This window comes from Hemiscyllium ocellatum, chromosome 14 (genome assembly GCF_020745735.1).
Source record: "Hemiscyllium ocellatum isolate sHemOce1 chromosome 14, sHemOce1.pat.X.cur, whole genome shotgun sequence".
Classification (NCBI taxonomy): Eukaryota; Metazoa; Chordata; class Chondrichthyes; order Orectolobiformes; family Hemiscylliidae; genus Hemiscyllium; species Hemiscyllium ocellatum.
This window is the reverse complement of record NC_083414.1, coordinates 20,847,277-20,869,444: the sequence shown is the minus strand read 5'-3', so window position 1 is coordinate 20,869,444 and position 22,168 is coordinate 20,847,277. Positions and strand designations below refer to the sequence as shown.

General features: G+C 40.8%; 1 protein-coding gene across 1 annotated transcript in view; it reads right to left on the bottom strand.

The window, feature by feature from the left end:
• The window catches only part of LOC132822464 (inter-alpha-trypsin inhibitor heavy chain H3-like), an 85,687-nt gene that overhangs the window by 59,236 nt on the left and 4,283 nt on the right, over window positions 1-22,168 (bottom strand). The window contains exons 3-8 of the mRNA XM_060835843.1: window positions 21,767-21,933; window positions 15,763-15,867; window positions 13,582-13,744; window positions 13,375-13,485; window positions 13,166-13,294; window positions 12,971-13,087 (exon numbers count right to left, since the gene is read on the bottom strand). Coding sequence (XP_060691826.1) covers window positions 12,971-13,087; window positions 13,166-13,294; window positions 13,375-13,485; window positions 13,582-13,744; window positions 15,763-15,867; window positions 21,767-21,933 — 792 coding nt within the window. The remainder of the gene's footprint in view (window positions 1-12,970; window positions 13,088-13,165; window positions 13,295-13,374; window positions 13,486-13,581; window positions 13,745-15,762; window positions 15,868-21,766; window positions 21,934-22,168) is intronic.

Below are 22,168 nucleotides of genomic sequence, written 5' to 3'. Positions count from 1 at the left end.
AGTGATTGGCTGAACTGGTCCTCACTCTTAACAATTTCTCCTTTGGATCCTCCTGCTTCCTCCAGACCAAAGGGGTAGCCATGGGCACCCGTAATGGCCCAGCTATGCTTGTCTCTTTGTTGGCTATGTAGAACAGTCCATCTTCCATAGTTACAGTGGCACCACTCCTCACCTCTTCCTCCGCTACATTGATGACTGCATCAGCGCCACCTCGTGCTCCCGCGAGGAGGTTGAGCAATTCATCAATTTCACCAACACGTTCCACCCGACCTTAAATTCACCTGGACCATCTCTGACACCTCCATCCCCTTCCTGGACCTCTCCATCTCCATCAATAACGACCGACTTGACACTGACATTTTTTTTACAAACCCACCGACTCCCACAGCTACCTGGATTACACCTCTTCCCACCCTACCTCCTGCAAAAATGCTATCCCGTATTCCCAATTCCTTCACCTCCACCGTATCTGCTCCAAGAGGACCAGTTCCACCACAGAACACACCAGATGGCCTCCTTCTTTAGAGACTGCAATTTCCCTTCCCACCTGTTTGAAGATGCCCTCCAACGAATCTCATCCACATCCCGCCCCTCCGCCCTTAAATCCCACCCCTCCAACCATAACAAGGACAGGACCCTCCGGTCTTCAACTTACACCCCACCAACCTTCGCATAAACCGCATCATTCGCTGATATTTCTGCCACCTCCAAACAGACCCCACCACCAGGGATATATTTCCCACCCCACCCCTTTCTGCTTTCCGCAAAGACCGTTCCCTCCGTGACTACCTGGTCAGGTCCACGACCCCCCAACAACGCACCCTCCTGTCCTGGCACCCTCCCCTGCCACAATCAGAATTGCAAAATCTGTGCCCACACCTCCCCCCTCTCCTCCATCCAAGGCCCCAAAGGAGCCTTCCACATCTATCAAAGTTTCACCTGCATATCCACCAATGTTATTTATTGTATCCGTTGCTCCCGATGTGGTCTCCTCTACATTGGGGAGACTGGACACCTTCTTGCAGAGTGCTTTAGGGAACATTTCCGGGACATCCACACCAATTAACCCCAACGCCCTGTGGCCCAACATTTCAACACCCCCTCCCACTCTGCCGAGGACATGCAGGTCCTGTGTCTCCTTCACCACCGTTCCCTCACCATCTGATGCCTGGAGGAAGAACGCCTCATCTTCCGCCTCCGAACACTTCAATCCCAGGCCATCAATGTGGACTTCACCAGTTTTCTCATTTCCCCTCCCTGCACCTTACCCCAGTTCCAACCTTCCAGCTCAGCACCATCCTCATGACCTGTCCTACTTGCCAATCTTCTTTCCCACTATCCGTTCCACCCTCCTCTCTGACCTATCACTTTCATCCCAAACCCCATCCACCCATTATACCCTTTGCTACCTTCCCCCACCCTCCTCCCTGATCTATCACCTTCATCCCCACCCCATCCACTTATTGTACTTTTTACGACCTTCTCCCCACCCCCACCCTCTCCCATTTATTTCTCCAACCTGGAGGTTCCCTGCCTTCAGTCCTGATGAAGGGCTTTTGCCCGAAACGTCGATTTTCCTGCTCCTAGGATGCTGCCTGACCTGCTGTACTTTTCCAGCTCCACTCTAATCTAGAATCTGATTTCCAGCATCTGCAGTCCTCACTTTTGCCTAGTTGACGCTAATTTGGGAGTTTGCTAATGCTGAGGAGGTCTACAACAAATTACAAGAAGACTTTAATATGCTTAATGAATGGGCTAATAGTTAGAAAGTTAATTAATACAGATAAATGTGAGGTGATACATTTTACTACAAAGAATAGGGAGGTCACCTATTACTTGCAAGTCTAGTTGGCATAGATCACAACTGATCTTCGAGAATAAAAGTGAATAAATAAATTCAGGGAATGCAGAGGGAAGAAAAAGCAGATAGAATTGAGTTTCAATAGATCGAAGATTGGTTAGTCTGTAGAAGACAGATACTTCAGATATAAGGGAGTTTTCAGGATGGTAACCTGTTACTATCCATTAGGGATCAGTGCTGGGGCCACATTTTATTGATTTGGAAGAGGGAAGTGAATGTACTATATTCAAATTTGTGGATGAAACAAAAATATTTGGAAAGTCAAGAAGTGAGGATAGCACAAAGCGTCTACAGAGGATATACATTGGTTGAACAGTGGGCAAAGAAATGGCAGATGAAATATAATGGAGTAAAATATGACATTGTGCACTTTGGCAGGAAGAATAGAACAGCTAAATGTCATCCAAATTGAGAAGGACTGCAGAAAGGTATAAAACAGAGAGATTTGGGAATCCTCATGAATGAGTCATATCAAACTAACATTGACGTTCAACCTGTAAAAGGAAAGGCAATTGAAATAATGGCCTATATTTCATGGGAAATGGAATATGAAAGTAGGAAGATTTTGCTAAAACAATACAAAACATTAGTCAGAATACAGTTGGAAATAATGTAAATAGTCTTGACTTCCTTACCTCAGCAAACATATACTGGCATTGGAGGTAGTCCAGAGAAGGTTGATTACTATGGATGGATTATGTTATGAGGAGACTTGAGTAGGCCTGTACTCATTAGAAGAAAGAAGAATGAGAGGCAAACTTATTGATTCTTAGGCAACTTGACAGGATAGATGCAGTTGAGGGAAAGTCTAGGACCAGAGGGCACAGTCTTATAATAAGGAGTCATCCATTGAAGACAGATGTGAAGGAAATAGTGGAATGTGGAGGAATTTCTTCTGAATCTTTGGAATTTTTTTTACCACAGACGGCTGTTGAGGTTGGGGTCATTAAGCATTTTCAATGTTGAGATTATAAACTTTTATTCAGTAAGGGAATAAATGGTTATAGGGAAAAGACAAAGAAGTAGAGTTGAAGATAATCAGATCAGTCATGATCTCAGTGAATGATGGTGTAGACTCGATGCGTTGATTGGCCTACTTCTGCTCCTACATCTTACCATCTTATGGATTTGAATTTTCTCTATTTTTTTGATACATCAGCTCGGAGCAGTGATCTGGAAGATGCAGAGACAGCATGTTGTCTTTGAGTTCCTTTTCTCCCCTCCCTGGTTTGAGGAGGGTAGTACTATTCCTAAGAAAGGAATATTATATAGTAGGAATAGTATATTCCTTAGGAGCATAGAAACTCCATAGCTGCCATGATCTGTGATCAGAAACTGACAGCATAAACCCTGATGCAGAGAAGTGAGGGAAAGGGGATGAGAAAGCGAATTAACCTGATTTGAAATCCTGCCTCTTCTCAGTTCTTGTCCTTTTAGCCAAAAGGCCTAGGGCTCCAAGATTGTTCTACTGAGTCACTTGAGGGCATATAAGTCATGAAGCCTGGAAGATGGCACAATTTTGAGGGATGATGATGAGAATGAGCTGCTAAAAAAACCCCTGAAAAACCCCATCCACTCTTTCTATATCATCATCCAGTTCAATGGCATTGTTTATATTCTAGACTATCAACTGACAAAGATGTAACAACATGGCCCATAGCTGGGAAATTAAATTTAGAGTTTTCCTTCTCTAAGGCACGTTGATAAGCAAGGTTGATGAGTCGCACATGCTCATATCTATTTGGTTTTGAGGCACCAGACACACCTTCACACCTTTACTCACAGTTCTAAATATGTGATGCTGGTCAGCAGAGGTTTAATTAGGAAAGGCTATTTGAGGTATTGAGCATAAGAGACTGTTTGTGAATGAAAACTATCAACTCAACTGTTTTCAACATCCCAATCCTTCTTAACCCTTTGATCCCCAAATGCAACTTTCTTCTAAATGGGCACAGTACCAAGTGACTCAACAAAAAGCAGACTCAATGGGCCAAAGGGCCTCTGTTTGATTCAATGAGAATGATGAAATATGTGAAAAAGATGAATTTTTTTGTTTTTGACATCTGTCAGTTGTGGCACATAGCAAGGACAGTAGATCCTGTACATCAAATGTCCTTCACTACTTACAATACTCAGTTGTACTGACATTGTGTTCAGGAATTAGCTGGTGGAGAAGGGAAATATGGCTTTTACAAGATTGCATTTTGGTAAAAAAGTGGTAAAGGCATTAGCATCTCCATTAAGACACCAGTATCATGAGCAAAAAGTTGCAGTTTCAGTGGACCAACATTGAAATCAGTGGCAAGGTGAACCAATAATTTATCTTATTCCAAATCAAGAAAGTAGCAAGTAATACTGGTTCCAATTCTAGCGTTATAATCAGGAAAGTGTAAGTTGTCAACAACTAGTGAGACAATGCTTTTTTGTTGATAACAGAATGGTCACAGATATAAATTGAAAAGTCCATATGATTGAAACATCAAAAACAAGAGAGGCTATTAAGTATAGAAAAGAAAAAAATGTCATTTGTCTGGTATAACAACGAGAAACAGCAAATTGATGAGAAGCTAATTTTCTGGCCAAATGTTATGTGATGAGGTATAACATGAAATCTTTTTGTAATTACATTTGATAATGTTATTTTGCAGTATCTCTGTGGTGGAAATTATATTTCATTATATTTATTTCACAAAAAATTATATATCACGAGAAATGATGCATAAAATAGAAGCTTTTTCAGATTGAAACTTTAAAACTAATTACAATCATCAGCCCATAACTAGCTCATTTATGTTTCTCCAGGGAATTTTGACTGTCACCTCTGAATTCTTCTATACTAATTAGCCTAAACACCTTTCCTTTACATACCTATAAATCAAACTGTGCATACCTTAAACAAAGCAACTTGTACCACACTTGCTTTCCTTGATTTCATTTTAATTTCTCCACTTCCCTGCAGCAATCAGACTCCTGACACTGGCTTTGGGACTGAGCACCAACAATAAAAAAAAGTATGGAGAGAAGAACTTTGAAAAGAATGGGAAGAGATATGAGAGGAAGAATAGAAGGTGCGAGCCATGTGGATAATGGTTGTATTTTGGAGGTGAATACAAAATGCAAACACATTTTTAAAAGATGATGAAAGAGCATCAGAGGAAGTTCAGACCAAAATGAGCCCTCATTGCTTTGTTATTAAATTGTTTGCTATGGCATGGGTTGAGAGCCAAGAAATTTCGAGGACTTGAGTTACTCATGAATAAGTGTGATGACAGAAGTGCTCCCACCATTAACTTTTATAACCAACAAAATAGCTTCTGTACAAACTAATCATAAGCAGCCATTGATTAAACAACAGTGAGCTAGCAAACAGTATGCTGTTTTGAAGCTAGATTCCACCATCTGCCATGGTGGGATTTGAACCTGGGACTCCAAAACAATATCTGGGTCTCTGGATTAACAGCCCAGTGATAATACTACTAGGCTATTATCTTCCCCTATCGAGGATGTGTAAGACATCGCTGAGGCCACTTTAAAATTACTGCGTTCAATTCTTGTCTCCCTGCTAAAGGGAAGATGTTTTTAAACTTGAAAGGATTCAGAAAAGATTTACAAAGATGTTGCTTGGATTGGAGTGCTTCAGCTATAGTTAGAGGATTAATAGACTGGGACTTTTTTCTTTGGAGCATTGGAAGCTGAGGGGTGACTTTATTGAGGTTTATAAAATCATGAGCGGCATGAATAAGTTGAATAGCCAAGGTCTTTTTCCCAGGGTAGGGGAGTCCAAAACTGGACCACATAGTTTAAGGTGAGAGAGGAATGATTTAAAAGAAAAGTGAAGGCCAACTTTTCTATACAGGATGTAGTGTGTGTATGGAACGAGCTGAAGAAAATGTTATGAAAATGGGAACAGTTGCAAGATTTAAAAGTATTGGTATATGAATAGGAAGGGTTGAAAGCCATTTGGGATAAATGCAGGCAAATGGGACTCGAACAGTTTAGGATATCTGGTCAGCGTGGATGGGTTGGACAAAAGAGAGTATTTCCATATCATTCTACGTGGGAGCCATTTGGATACAGAACTGGCTCAAAGGTAGAAGACAGAGGGTGATGGTGGAGGGTTGTTTTTCAGACTGGAGGCCTGTGAACAGTGGAGTCCCACAAGGATCAGTGCTGGGTCCTCTACTTTTTGTCATTTACATAAATCATTTGGATGCGAGCATAAGAGGTGCAGTTAGTAAGTTTGCAGATGACACCAAAATTGGAGCTGTAGTGGATAGCGAAGAGGGTTACCTCAGATTACAACAGGATCTTGACTAGATAGGCCAAGGGGCTGAGAAGTGGCAGATGGAGTTTAATTCAGATAAATGTGAGATGCTGCATTTTGGGAAAGCAAATCTTAGCAGGACTTATACACTGAATGGTAAGGTCCTAGGGAATATTGCTAAACAAAGAGACCTTGGAGTGCAGGTTCATAGCTTCTTGAAAGTGGAGTCGCAGGTAGATAGGATAGTGAAGAAGGTATTTAGTATGCTTTCCTTTCTTGGTCAGAGTACTGAGTACAGGAGTTGGGAGGTCATGTTGCGGCTGTACAGGACATTGGTTAGGCCACTGTTGGAATATTGCATACAATTCTGGTCTCCTTCCTATCCGAAAGATGTTGTGAAACTTGAAAGAGTTCAGAAAAGATTTACAAGGATGTTGCCAGGGTTGGAGGATTTGAGCTATAAGGAGAGGCTGAACAGGCTGGGGCTGTTTTCCCTGGAGCATCAGAGGATTTATAAAGAAGTTTACAAAATTATGAGGGGCATGGATAGGGTAAAGAGGCAAAGTCTTTTCCCTGGGGTCAGGGAGTCCAACTAGAGAACTTAGTTTAGGGTGAGAGGGGAAAGATATAAAAGAGACCTAAGGGGCAACCTTTTCACGCAAAGGGTGGTACGTGTATGGAATGAGCTGCCAGACAAGTTGTGGAGGCTGGTACAATTGCAATATTTAAGAGGCATATGGATGGATGTATGAATGGATAGGGTTTAGAGGGACATGGGCCGGGTGCTGGCAGGTGGGACTAGATTGGGTTGGGATATCTGGTCAGCATGGCCGGGTTGGACCAAAGGGTCTATTTCCATGCTGTACATCTCTATGACACTAAGCAACAGCCTGATATAGTCATACTTACAGAATCAAAACTGACAGACAATGTCCCAAATACCACTGTCACCATCCCTCGATATACCTATACACTGGCAGGACAGATCCAACAGAGGAAGTGGCACACTGATGTACATTCAGGAGAGAGTTGCCCTCGGAGAGTCCTCATAGTTGAGTCGGGACCCCATGAAATCTCATGGTGTTAAGATAAAGAAATCTCCTGCTGGTTACCATATATCATCCTCCTTCAACTGATGAATCAGTACTCCTCCATGTTGTACAACACTTGGAGGGAGCACTGACTGATTGTGATAAATGCACAAAATGTACTCTGGATGGAGGTTTCAGTGTCCACCGCCAAGAGTGGCTCAGTAGCAGTACCATTGATCGAGCAGGTCAGGTCCTAAAGGACTTGGCTGCTGGACTGGGACTGCAGCAGGTGATGAAGGAACTAACAAGAGGGAAAAGCATATGTGACCTCATCTTTACCAATCTGCCAGCTGCAGATGCATCGGTTCATGACAGTATCAGTAAGAGTAACCACCAAACTGTCCTTGTGAAAACAAAGTCCACTTTTCACTTTAAGAATAACCTCCATCATGTTATGTGGCACTAATACTGTGCTAAGTTGCACAGACTTCAAACAGACTTAGCAACCCAAAACTCTGCATCCTTATAGGTCATCAACAGCAGCAGAATTGTCTCCAGCATGGCCAGGCATATCACCAACTCAACCATTATCATCAAATCATGGGATCAACCCTGGTCCAATAGAGAGTGCAGGAGGGCATGCCAGGAGCAGCATCAGGCAGAACTGAAAATGAGATGTCAACTTGGTGAAGCAACAAAACGGGAGTACTTGCATGTTAAACAGCATAAGCAGCTAATGATAGAGCTAAGCAATCTCACAACCAACAGATCTGATCTAAGCTCTGGAATCCTGTCATATCCAATCATGAATATTGGTGGACAATTAAACAATTCACTGGAAGAGGAGGCTCCACAAATATCCTAATTCTCAATGATGGAAGAGCCTAACATGTCGGTGCAAAAGATCAGACTGAAGCATTTGAAGCAATCTTTATCCAGAAGCGGTGGGCCAGTGATCCACCTTGAACTCCTCCAGTGGTCCTCAGCATTACAGATACCAGTTATCAGCTGCAAACAAAAGCTGAAATTGCTGGTAAAGCTCAGCAGGTCTGGCAGCATCTGTAGTGAGAAATCAGTGTTAATGTTTGGGGTCCAGTGACCCTTCTTCAAAACTGTCTTCAGCCAATTTGATTCACTCCATGTGGTATCAGGAAATGGTTGGAGGCCCTAGGTAGTGCAAAAGTTGTGGACGCTGACAACATTCTAGCATTCTGAAGACTTGTGCTTCAGAATTTGAGTCGTTCCTGTAGTCAAGCTGTTACAGTACAGTTACGACACTGGTACCTATCCAGTAATGTGGAAAATGCCCAAATATGTCCTGTACTCAAAAAGCAAGACAAATCCAACACAGCCAATTACCACACTATCAGCACAAGCCAGGACCATGCTTGGATACTCCCCACTTACTTGGAAGGTTGCCTGGAACTCCAATAACATTCAAGAAGATTGACACCATCCAGGATAAAGCAGCATACCTCACTGGCACCACATCCACAAACATTCTTCCCTCCAATACTGATGCTTGTGTACTATCTACAGATGGACTGCAGAAATTCACCATACATCCTTAGACAACACCTTCCTAACCCTGACCATTTCCACCTAGAAGGACACCAGTAACACCACCACCTGCAGGTTTTCCTCCAAACCACTTACCATCCTGACTTGGAAACATGCCGGGTCATTGTCAACTGCTGGAAAAGGATCAGGGAGAAAGATGACATCCTCTATTAGCATGTCCGTATCAAGGAGAAAGAGGGGAAGCAACTCATCATTCTTGATAGCTTCAAGGGTCAACTGTTGATAGCAGTTCATGGTCAAGCTAGACACCAAGCAATGGAAAAGGTGATTGCCCTAACCGGAGAGCTGTGTTACTGACTGGAATGATTGCTGATGATTTGTCATAATTGAGCAAGGTATACCTTGAGCATAGCACAGAGATAACTTCACTCTGGCATGAGATATCTGTTCGAGAAGAAACCACTAGAGATCTTTATAATGGATTTTACTGTCTTTGATCCCAGTAGTAATGGTTCTCAACACATTCTCGTACTCATGGGTGTCTTCATCAAGTTCACACAGGTCTTTCCTACTCTTGTCCGAAAGGCCTCAATTATAGCGAGAATCTTAGTGTATAATTGAGTTGACTGTTTTCATCTTCCCAGTCAGGTTCACAGTGATTGGGGCGTATCTTCAAAAGCAATACCTACACGAGCTTTGCTAGGTCTATCACATTATCAAGAGTCACCCACCACCCTCTAAATTCCAGAGGGTAATGGACAGAGCAAATCATTCAGTTATACTCTATTTGTCCATGTGCATACCTTGCCTCTTGAGGGTAAGGTGAAGGAGTTGGTTTATGCTTATAATAGTGCCCCACATTCATCCATGGGCTGTTGTCTGCATTATCTGTTCTTTAGTCAAGACCCAGTCTTTCCTGTGGACCATCTCTTGTTCTTAATAGCACTTCAGATGGAGATGGACAGCCCAACGTGTTGATAGCTGAGCATCATACTGGGCTAGGTCAGGTATTCAAGATGGAAACCAGGAGGACTGAGAGAGGAGTGCTGAGATGGAAAACATTGAACAATTGCAAAGCTAGTGACACAGGCCTTCCAATCAGTACAAGAGTATTCCTCCAAATTTTGAATGCGAGCGGACACAATAAGATGCAGGATGTCTGGAATCTTCAACCCCACAGAGTTATTGAACAATTGGACACAGTGTCACACTTACGTTGATGATCTGGACTACAGACTCAGAAAATAGTTTATGATTAGGAGATTGTTGAGACCAGTTGTCTATGGGTACTGATGCAAGTAGCTTAGTATTGCAGAACCTGAAGTGACAGTGCATCTTGGCTCAAATGAAATGGTTAATGATAAGGACTCCTGGAGTGAGTTGAGGTATACATCCACAGTAGGGAAGCCCACTGCGACCCTGGAAAATGGCATTGGAATAACTGAAGTGGAGAATAAATCTGTAGCACCAGGATTTTGATCATGTAACTCCTAAAGACCTGACCATCTCAGACCCCAGTATGGGTGACCCGCCACAGAGCCTGGATCCTTTGGAAAGTACTAGTACAGATAAGAAGCTGAGAAGATCCTTGAGCAAATAGTGGATATCACCACAACATTTATCAATTCCTAGCTGTGATGCATAAAAAGAGCAGTGCCACTAATGTGGACCCAAGCATTCCTGTCATCAGGAAGCAACTGAACCTGCTAATCACACATTTACTTAGCAATAAGTCATTGTGCATTCTGTGTGGTTACTGGGTTGTTAAGTCTCAAGCAAGAAAGTTTTAAATGAAAATTCTAGCAACAGGTGTGACAATGCAGGAGGGTGCTGAATAGGGAAGCTGGAGCAGTCAAACAGACCCTCTCTAGAGAAAAGAAATGTCTTTTGAGTACATAAGCCTCATGGGGTGAAGGATCCGATAGACCAGGGATTTTGTCAACCAGATGTAAACTATGGGCCTAATTCCTTGTAAGCGCTGTGTCTTCTTTTGTTATCTTTAACTTCCGTTCATGTTTATAACAACCTGATGCCAATGAAATAAAGAATCTTTGCTTCATGAGCTTTGGCCATCCCTGTGTTCAAATCTCATGCTACATTATTGAATGGCAGTGCAGGCTCGAGGGGTCAAGTGGTCTATTCTCATTCTCTATTCATATGTTTGTATTATGTTTCAAAGTGCTGGGGCAGCAATGTCAGTAAGCAGTACAATAATTACAATTTTGTTTTATTTACGCAATGCAAACCAGACATTGGATTTCAAAGGCACTTAAAATCCTTCACTTTTAAGTTAAATATTCAAATATTAAAATTGAATGACTGAATTAAAATAGAAGCTAAAATACGGTAGAGAGGCTTTTAAAAGAATTTGTCTTTGAGAATATGTGGAATGTTTTAACAAACTTTGGAGAAATTTGACATTCTACAAAGACAAAAGCAATTGGCTGTTTAGCATCAGTTATGATTTTAGCACACTGTTAAAAATAGAGTTGTGACTCATGAATGAATGATATGGAAGTTGCAGTCTTTGGGAAACTCCAGAGTGCATCCTGAGAAGGAGGTTAAACTCACTGACAGCAATGTCTGAATTTCCATGTTGTTCTGAGCATATCCAGAAGTTGCTGACTGTGTCAGTTAAGTAATGATGGCAATATTGACAGTTTCATACACTTAGAATTGATTCACTGTCTCCTATTAGATAGAATTTGTCTCTTGTTTAGATTTTACTTAAACCTACCTCTGACCAAGATTTTGGCCAACTACAATAATATTACCTTATCTTCTGGCTCACTGTCACTCATACTTTGCAATTGTTAGCTGTTATTTGAATACTGTTAGAGACTGTAGTGATTCTAATGAGGTCAGCCAGGTGGACCTCATAGAATATGAGTTTCCTGATCGGGGCTGCTGATCTGGTCCAATCAGGGAGCCCTGACTGACAGATAAGAACAGAAGTGTCACCTGCATACACACAACATGGGTGTTGTGGAAATAAAAAGCTCTACCGCAGTTAGGCGGTAGTGTGGGGGTAATAATAAAAAAAACGAAGAGATGGTACACCTGTTGTCTTTCACTGTGTCTCACACCTGCACACACACAACATGGGTGTGGGGGGGGTGGGTGGCAGAGGGGGGCAGGGGAAATTAAGCACTACCACAATTAGGTGGTAGTGTGGGGGTAAAAAAAAACACGATTGTCAGGCATCCTGTTCATTCTGAGAGCTGGCTCTGAGGGAGCCGGATAAGTGTATGGACTCTGCACAAAAAACAAGAGATGGTACACCAAAAAAAAAGAACATAAAAGAACAAAAGTGTCACATATCCTGTTCATTCTGAGAGTTGCCTCTGAGGGAATTGAGTGTCAAGGACTCTCCACGTATAAATAAAAGGGGACTTGGTGATGGGTTATTAGCCTATGTGACATTATTTCAGAGGCAGTATGAAATTATTAACTAAGTTGTAATCACACTGATAAACAGAGAGTTTTGATGCATCCGCATTTTGAATAAATAGTAAAAAAGAACAGAGCTACTTTAACCCAACAATGACCAAACTAAACATAAATGCAGATGTCTTACTGGATTAAAAACAGGATACATTTATCTATTTTTAAAATGCTTCTGTTAATATTTGATATATAAATTTAAGAATAGATAATTGGCCTTGTTGAATGGGAGAAAGCGAGGACTGCAGGTGCTGGAGCTCTGAGTCAAAAAGTGTGGTGCTGGAAAAGCACAACAGGTTAGGCAGCAACTGAGGAGCTTGAGATTTGACGTTTCGGGCATAAGCCCTTCATCAGGAATGAATGGCTTATGTCCGAAACATCGACTCTGCTGCCCGTCGGATGCTGCCTGACCTGTGCTTTTCCAGGGCTGCACTTTTCATCTTTGGTTGCAGAATAGTCCACTCTATATGATCCTACGTATTTGAGAATATTGTTATGGAACAAAGATCTGCATATATTACAACCATGACTGATGGTTGTAAGACATTTGGCACATACTGTGGCTGTGAACTCTGGTTTGTTATTGAAAGCTTTGTCTCTTGCAGTGCTATGGTAGTATCCCTGCCTCTGAGTTCAAGTTCCTCCTGCTATAGAGGTGTATAATAACATATTTGAATGTTGATTATGAAGTATCTATAGTTACAAGCCTTTCCTTCTTTCTCATGTCAGTAAATGTGTGAAGCAAATTATTCTTTCATCTGGCTGCATTTTGAGTAAGACTTGGGAAAGAAAGAGATTAGCAATAACAGGGATGTCTATCCTTCAGCCTATATCAAAAGCTTTTCTTACCTGACGCATTTTAGTACCAGACATAGATCCACTGTGGTCAATTACAAAGATGACATTTTTAGGGATTCTGGTTAGATTTGCTGGAGCAAAATGGTGGACAAAATATCCATTTACAATCTGAAAAAGAATGTAACATTAATATATCAGAGTAAAAGGCCCTATGAGATGTCCATTTTAAGTATAATGTTCAATTACCTGAACAGTACCAGCCGATAGATCTCTATTGACATCATACTTTATGATGAAGTCTCCATCCAGAACAGTCTCATCACAATCAGGACATTTGCGTTGTTGCTCAAGAGTTGGTTTGAAGGAAACATGGCCCTGAAGAAGCAGTGATGCAATCAATTTTTGCAGTAACTATTTAGCTAAAGATTTTTTTTAAAAAAATGGCATGTACCTACCCTTGTTGCCGTCAGTGTCTTTTTCACAATTGAAGTCAGATTATTTGATAAGAATTTTGCATCAAAATCCAGAAAGGCAATGCCTTGTGGTTCAAAGATATGTACGTCAATCTAGAAACAGCGATTCAAAATGTAAGAGAATTTAATCATCCTTAAACAGGAAATAAGAGACATAATTAAAATATATTAATAATGTTAGAAATGTACCTGAAAATGTTTGACAAGCTGCTTAGGTTTTACTCTGATTTGTATTTCATATTTCCCCAAATGACGTTTTAATAATTCTTCATAAGTTAGTTCAAAAGTGACTTTTTTTGTTGGTCCAATGTTTACTGACACTTTGAACTTCTCCATTTTTCTTCCAGATGCTCTTTGGAAATTAGAAAACAAAACAAGTTAAAAACTTGGCGTTACATACATGGAAGATAATGGATCAGTTTTATACCTGATATATATTGAGGTAGAACCATTCCTTAACTTCTTATGATATTACTGTTGTTTTGTGAGAATTATATAATTACGATGAGGAATAAAAAATATCCAGTTTTGAGTGGAGCATAAGAAAAACTTGCAAGATGTATGAGGACATTGCCATGATTGGAAGGTTTGAGCTATAGGGAGAGGCTGAATAGGCTGGGGCTATTTTCTGTGGAGTGTTGTAGGCTGAGGGATGACCTTGTAGAACTTTATATAATCGTGAGGAGCATGGATAGGGTGAATAGTCAAGGTCCTTTCCCCAGGATAGGAAAGTCCAAAACTAGTGGGCATAAGTTTAAGATGAGAGGGAAAAGATTTAAAAGGGTCCCAAGGGCAAAGTTTTCATGCAGAAGGTTATGTGTGTATGGAATAAACTGCCAGAGGAAATGATGGAGGCAGGTACAATTATAACATTTGAAAGGTATCTGTTTGGGTATACGATTAGGAAGGGTTTAGAGAGATGTAGGTCAAATGCTGGCAAATGGGACTGGTTTAATTTAGGATATCTGGTCAGATTGGATGACTTGGAATGAAGGGTCTGTTTCTGTGCTGTTCTAAGACTCTATGACTAAGGACATCCTAAACCATTCTCAACTTCTGAAATACCTTTGAATTGTTTTCGCTGCTGTGAGCGAAGACAGTAACCAATTTGCCTACGATAAGTTTGGTTGAGTGGGACAGCATGGAACACACTGCCTACAACAGTAGTACACTCACCAACTTTAAGGGTACTTAAATGGTCATTGGATAGACCCATGAACGAAAATGGAATAGTGTAGGTTAGATGGACTTCAGGTTGGTTTCACAGGTCTGCGTAACATCTAGGGTTAAAGGGCCTGTACTGCGCTGTAATGTTCCATGTTCTATAAGATCCAACAAAGAAAGGATAATCTGTTTGAAACGTTAATTGAAGGAACTCAGTTGGATTGTAGGAAATATTGTTAAGGTATAATTCCGTACCAGTTTTCAGTGTCTGAATTACTCAAGTAGGTCAATTCTGTATAGTTAATACCCTCTATTTATTGTTCTGTTGTTATCAGAGCTTAATAATATCAATTAAATTAAATGTAAGAATTCATCACATGTCACTAGTATATTTTTGGAAATATCTAAGCAGAAGATTTAATCTGAATGAATTGCTTAATCCAGGAATTATTTGTACTGTTAATAAAATACACACGTTATTTTTTCCAGAGATAAAGTATTTCTACAGAACCTATGCATTCAACATGTCAGTATTTTGAGAAATGGGGAGCACATTGTGCTTTCCTTGAATCAATCACAAATGAGGGTACTGTTTCTTAAACTGTACCATGCCCCTCCACCTTGCCTAGAAATAGTTACAATGCATAAAGTGGGTGAAGCTCTGACATTATGGATCTCTGCCCAAGTTTCCAATAAAATCTTCTTGACCTGCCCCTTTAGATTGGTTGATTCCAGTCAGTAAAAGTGTGTTATCCAGCATTAATAATATACTTGTCAGAAATGATTAAATAGGTGGAGTGCTTCTGTGAACATTCAGTATTTGCAACCAAGCTCTACATGCAGGCATCCAGAATGGGAAACAATTTTATAGCATTGTTACCCTATAATTTCTGAAATTTCATTCCCAGAGGATACCCTGCTGAGTTCACCATAGTATTGGAGAAATTTGAAAAAATATGAGTGCATAGAATGAGATAGCCAAGTGGATTGAAAATTGCCTTGGTAAGAGATGACGATAATGGACAAGTGATTGTATGTTGGAAGTGGGAGTGGGCACTGCTCACTGGAATTTCATGTATTTATTCTTATTTCTTTGTAATTAAGACTAACATGGACATTATCACAAGGTGTGATTTGGCAAATAGGGTGGTGAATAAACTATGAAAAATGGGGGTTATTAGTTAAATGCTAGGAAATTGTTCTTACTTTACAAGTCCTGCAGTCTGTCCCCGTGAAACTGCTTTTTGGTACTGTTGCTGAGCAACTTCTTTCTCTTTTACAGCTCCCACATATGTCACTCCATCTAGAGTCCTAGAGGGAGAGAAAACACATGGATGGTATAACAGGAGTCCAGTTCATTATTTTATCTCATATATCCTCCACTGGTTTCTTCTTTTAATCTACTAGTTTAATAATACTTACTCTGTTGAAGAAGGAATATATACTTTGCTATGCTTTTAAATTAATAAATGACACCTTAGGATCATCCTGCTGTGTGGACAAATATGTCTTAAAAAAAACTGAGTAAAGACTGTACACTGGATGCAAAAAATAGAGTAGAGGTTTGTCTTAAACACAGAGTCATGTAGATCTCTGAGACAAAGAGCTGAAGAGCCTTGGACAGGTGAATTTTGGAGAGAAAATAGGAAAGATTTAAAAAAAAACTGGGAGGGGTAAATTCCAGAGGCATTGACGGTGTAAATATCTTGGAGTCACGTAACAAATTGAAAGAGGAAACATTATTTTAAGGGCACAGCAAAATCAGAGATAAGATTGAAATGAAACTTGGGAGGCATAAAGTAAGGAGAACTAGAAACTATGAAAGAGACTATTTCAAGAGCATGGGATGTACAGCAGAGGAGGCAACATCAGTTGCAAACCTCTTTTTTAAAAAAATTAACAAATAAAGAATGAATGGAGAAGTATTGTAGTCTGGACTGGATAGAATTAGCAGTTCATATTTAAAGTCAAACAGATTACAATCAGGTGTCAATTCTTATGAAAGACTTAAATTGACAGTTGTGTAGCATTTCAGCGGGGAGGGTGTAATGTAAGGAAAAATTATATATTTTGTCAATTTGTCCCAAATTTCACAAATGGATTTGCACAATTCAATAATTCAATTTGATATTGTACTGACTTTATAGTATTGTCACAATGAAGTGGAGTGACCCTCAGGTTAAGCTACCACCATTGTCTCTCTCTAACAGGAGAGCACAGAACTGTGGTGCTGTGTGGATATGGTGATTTTACCTTTTTTATGATATGAAATACAAACTATTAATTTTTAAATCTCATTGACAAGGCTTAAAAATAGGGCATTAAATAGCTTGAAATGATCGTACAAGGTATAGTGACCTGAATATTAAAATTCATCTGGAATGTATAGCTCTCAGTGAAACATCAAATGTCTCCAGAGATGGGGATTGTCAACTATGTTTATGGATTGATACCTTCCTCCACCTTCCTCTAGCTTTATCAAATGATGACAGGGAACTCTGACAATGGACCATAAAAACTGTTTTAAAAATGAATTGTCCCCATTGTGGGTCAACAGCAAGGATTGATGCATATAAAGCCACCTCCCATGAGAAATCTTGTGTTTGTTGCCACAGAAAGCAATAACATCACAAAGAGACATCTAATAACATTGAGTAATATCTGGTAACATCGAGAAGAAGAACTCTTTATCTTTGAAAGTGGTGTGCCTCGTTCTGCAAAAGTGATCAGCCCTGAGAGAAAACCACCTGCCAACCAAGATCTTTTAAGATGCAGAAACCTGCTCTATATACATGTCTCTGAAACTGTGATTGCTTTTCAATTCTACCCATCCAGACCCTATCAAGCACTGTTTGCTTGAATGCTAGTGTGTGTGTGTGAAAATTGAGATGGTTTTTTCCTTTGAAAAAAGGTTTTGTCCTTCAATGAAATGAGACTTAATAAATTAAATTCTACATTTTTCTTACATCAACAAGATCTGTAGGATGTGTTCTTCATGGCTTTAATATGTGTCTCAATGCATATTGAATTTGGGAAAATAAATTATTGAAAAGGTCAAAATTTTGTTATACCAATTTCATGAGTGAAAAGAGAGGACTATATTCACCCCTTTGGACTTGGTTTTAGCAATATTTGCCATTCCATCATTGAACCTTTTTGCAAATGATATAAGTTGAAAAGGAAACAAGGGGAAACTAGCCAATAATGTCTCAAATAAATACAAATTGTAATAATAAATGCAAAATTGAAAGATTGCTGAATTAAGTAATGTCTTCTTGATGAATTAACAATATTGCCAATATTTATTGGTGTTCTGCTATTGAATCTTAAATGGTGGACAGAACATTATGGATCTCTTGAAGGTGGGTTGGAAGGCAGAGTTAACCTAAAATGTCATTTCTGTCATCAATTCATACTGGAAATGGGGAAATTGTAAGGAGAGCTTTCCTTATAGAGACAAGATGAGTCCCTTACATGACCAGTTAAGGGTCATCTGGGTGCTTCTTACTTTTGTTCCTGGCATGTTATCATTGTTAGAAGAGGTCTGTACTGCATTGGGAAATAAGCTAGTAAATATTGATGCTTCCCTGTTGGCTGGGTTCCATGGAGGTGCCAGTAAGGCTGTCTCTGTGGTAACACCACAATCTGCCCTGACTAAGTATCGTCCTGCCATCCTTGCATGGGACTGCATGAATAGCCCCAACAACCCTGTTTTAGACCTCACACCTTCATCTACGGTGAAGTTCATGCTGCATCACTTAGTTGGATACATCTCCAGCACAAGACCCAGCTTCCAGACTGGGCTGTTAATCTTGTCCAAACAGGGAGCCCTAGTTGACAGGTATGAACAGGAATATCAGAGGTTCTGTTCAGTCTGACAGTTGGCTCCGAGGGAGCTGGATCAGTGTCCAGAACTCTCCATGTATAATTAAAGGGTAACTTGGTTACAGGACACCAGCCTTTGTGGTATTATTTCAGTGGCGATGGGAGAAAAGCATGTTCCTGAAGAAATTTGTTCACAACAGTTGTCTTTGAGTTGTGGTGAGCAGTTTTGCCATTATGTCGTTATTTGGCAAGCTTTACTCATTCAATCCTACCATAGAAGATTGAGCCCAGTACATGGAAAGAATGCATTTCTGTTTCCAGGCAAATGATATTGGGGCAGAGGAAAAGCAACAAGTAACAAGTGGGCGGCACGGTGGCACAGTGGTAAGCACTGCTGCCTCACAGCACCAGAGACCCAGGTTCAATTCCCGTCTCTGGCAACTGTCTGTGTGGAGTTTGCACATTCTCCCGTGTCTGTGTGGGTTTACTCCGGATGCTACAGTTTCCTCCTACTATCCAAAAATGTGCATGTTAGGTGAATTGGCCATGCTAAATTGCCCGTAGTGTTAGGTGAAGGGGTAAATCTAGGGGAATGCTGTTCTAGGTGGGTTGCTGTTCGGAGGGTCGGTGTGGACTTGTTGGGCCGAAGGGCCTGTTTCCACGCTGTAAGTAATCTAATCTAATCTAATTCTCCTGAAATAGCTGGTGGTGATATGGTAAAGCAAAGGGCAACCACAACCAGAATTGAAACCATTTAACATCTGGAGAGACCAGAGAAAGGCATATTTTTATGGGGAGATAGAGTGAATGTCCTGAGCAAAGTACATTGCCAGATATTAGCTGGTCTCCCTCAGGGTCATCCAGGGATTTTGAAAATGATGATGTTGACAAGACCTTATGTCTGCTGGCCAGTATTGGATGCAGAGATAACTGCATTTGTGGGACAGTGCCCAGAGGGGCAACGAGGACAAAACTTACTGCCAGCATCTCCCTTACATTTGTGGGAATGGCCGGATAAACCCTGAACTCGGTTATATGTCGACTCTGCAAGTGCTTTCATGTGCTCAGTGTTCTCAGTCACTGTGGACGCCCAATCAAAATGGCTGGACCTGCATTGAGTTTATTTGTCAAACTAGGAGATGATGATAGAAAAACTGAGCATATCTTTTGCAATGCAAGGAATTGTGGAAGTGTTGGTCACAGATAATGGGCCATCGTTTATTAGCAAGAGAATCTGATTATTTCCTAAAGTTAAATCATATTCGTTATGTAAGGGTAAGGACAGCTCAATACCATCTGTCATCCAATGGTATGGCAGAAAGAGCTGTCCAAACTTTGAAGGTAGGTTTAAAGAAACAGTGTACAGCTTCACTGGATGTCAAACTGTCCTGGTTGCAATTTTATAGTAGGACCACCCTTCAGAGATAGCTCCAGCTGAGTGGCTAATGGAGAGAAGACTCTGTACCAGGTTAAATCTAATCTTCCTGGTCCTGAGGTGGAGGTTGAAATGAAATCACAACTACCAACGCTGGACACAAGACTCCGCAAAGCAAAAGAGACAGTTTATTTCAAGGACGATTTTGGTGTAGGGACTACAGGAATGGTCTTGCATGGCGAAGAGGCATGGTCAATGCATAGTTAGGACCAGTGGCATACAAAGTTCAGGTAGATACGACATTCCTGAACAAACATGTGGACCACCTAAAAGCTGCAAATTCACAAATGGTGCAGGAGCATTTTCCAGCTCTTCGATTTCCTTTCTGACTTTTCTGGAAGGTATGGATTCTCCCTCTCTGTCAAGTGTTGAAGATACCTTGGAATCTGAGATGGACACAGGCGGATGTTGCCACCTCAAAGTTTTTGCCACCCGAAGAGGAGAATGAATTTCTTTTAAGATCCTCCAGACACAAGATGGGAGTTACTGTGCATTACTTGCAGCCTGTATCAGAGGCAAAGATGGAGGAACCTGACACGATGCTACAATGTCCCAGGAGGACCTACAATAAAAAGAACTGGCCTATGTCCTCAGACTCAGAGGGGGATTGTTGTACTGATTGTAACAAGGTCAGCCAGGTGGACCTCATAGAATATGAGCACCCTGATTGGAGCTGTTGTTCTGATCCAAACATAGAGCCCTGACTGACAGGAGTGTTCAGGGCCCGGGTGTCTCTGAAGAAGAAGCACATGGTGTCCAGCAACACCCTTGAGCTATTCAGGAAGAGGTGAGCACCACTGTGAGTGGAGTGTATTATTTCCCCAAACAACTCTATTTTGATTTAATCTCAGCCCTCCCCTTCACTGTTTGATTACGCAGCATTGGCTTCTAAGAAGGACACTGCTTGTCACTGACCACTCGGGTGTTTCCTTTCTTCCTGGTGGTAGAAATTGAATAAAGACTTGTACACCTGTTGTCTTTCACTGTATCTTACACCTGCACACACATATCATGGGTGCTGGGGAAAAAAAAAAGAAGTGTTTTTCCTGTATGAAAGAGGAAAGGAGACTGATGCTGTTGGTGTCTTCCCATTGAGGAGAAGCTTATTTTGAAGTTTTTGTTTCTTCTGTTTTATTGTGACTGTTGTTCTCTGGCTTTTTTTTTGCTTATTTGAAGCTGTATCATCACTGCTGTTGCTGCTACAAACTTGGGCCTGCTTCTATAACTGGAGCCTGGACCTCACCTGCACTCCAGCACCGCTGCAGCTGCCTGGGCCTACCTACATTTGGGGCCCTTCTCCACTGCCATTGCCTGGGCCCCACCTGTACCTGGGCCTACTTCTGCTGCTGCTGCCTGGGCCTACCTCCAAAAGGAAAAAAAATAAACAGGAGTGTTAGAGGTTCTGTTCACTCTGCGAGCTGGCTCTGAGGAAGCTGGATCAGTGTCAAGGATGCTCCACGTTTAAATAAAGGGTGACTTGGTGACAGGATACTGGCCTCTGGAGTTACTTCACATAATAAAATTCAGGATCACCAAATCAACTAATGGTCAGCCCAGAGCAGGCCATTAGGCCCTTCATGTTTATGCCAGCTCACCATGACAGCAAATCAGCTAGTCCAACTTCTCCTCTGAACTGTTAAGCATACTTATCTCTCCATATGTGTTGCCTGACCTGTCAAGTGTTTACAGAGTTTTAGAGAATTAATCAAAGCTTCTTTGATTTTATATTTCATACCTCTGTTTATAAAGTGTTTTCATTTTGATGACATTTCCCTTCCCTAAGCTAAACAAAATTAGTTTGTTGAGGTAGAATCATGCAGTTATTTTAACTTTTAGTTTTATACACAATACACATATAAAATTTGACACTGTGCAAACAAACTTGCACACTCTTTGTATAAATTTTTAACTAAATAATTACTTTGACTGAACAAGGTAATTGATGCTCACATGCTGAAGTTGGTAATGAAGGCTGTTTTGGGTAGTTCTATTTCAAAGAAAGCTTCCTTTGATTCATTTGCTCGATTCACTACTCGGCTGATTACCATATTGTGAGCAAACCGAGATGTAACTTTGCAGTCAATCTTCATACTATAAATTTCAAGGCCGTTCTCAGGCTAAAAGAGATTAAGGAGTATTATTTCAATGAGCAATGATTGAGGCAAGAACTAGAAACATCCAATTTAAATTAAATCAGTTATTCCTGTGGAACAATAAAACATCTACTGTTCTTCCTCTAATTGGTCAAAGTGTACAAATGGTATCTTCAAATACATCTTACAAAATTGCAGCTCCAATACATCAAAGTAGAATCAATCAAACCATTGCGCAGAGACAGAAGAGAAACTAATG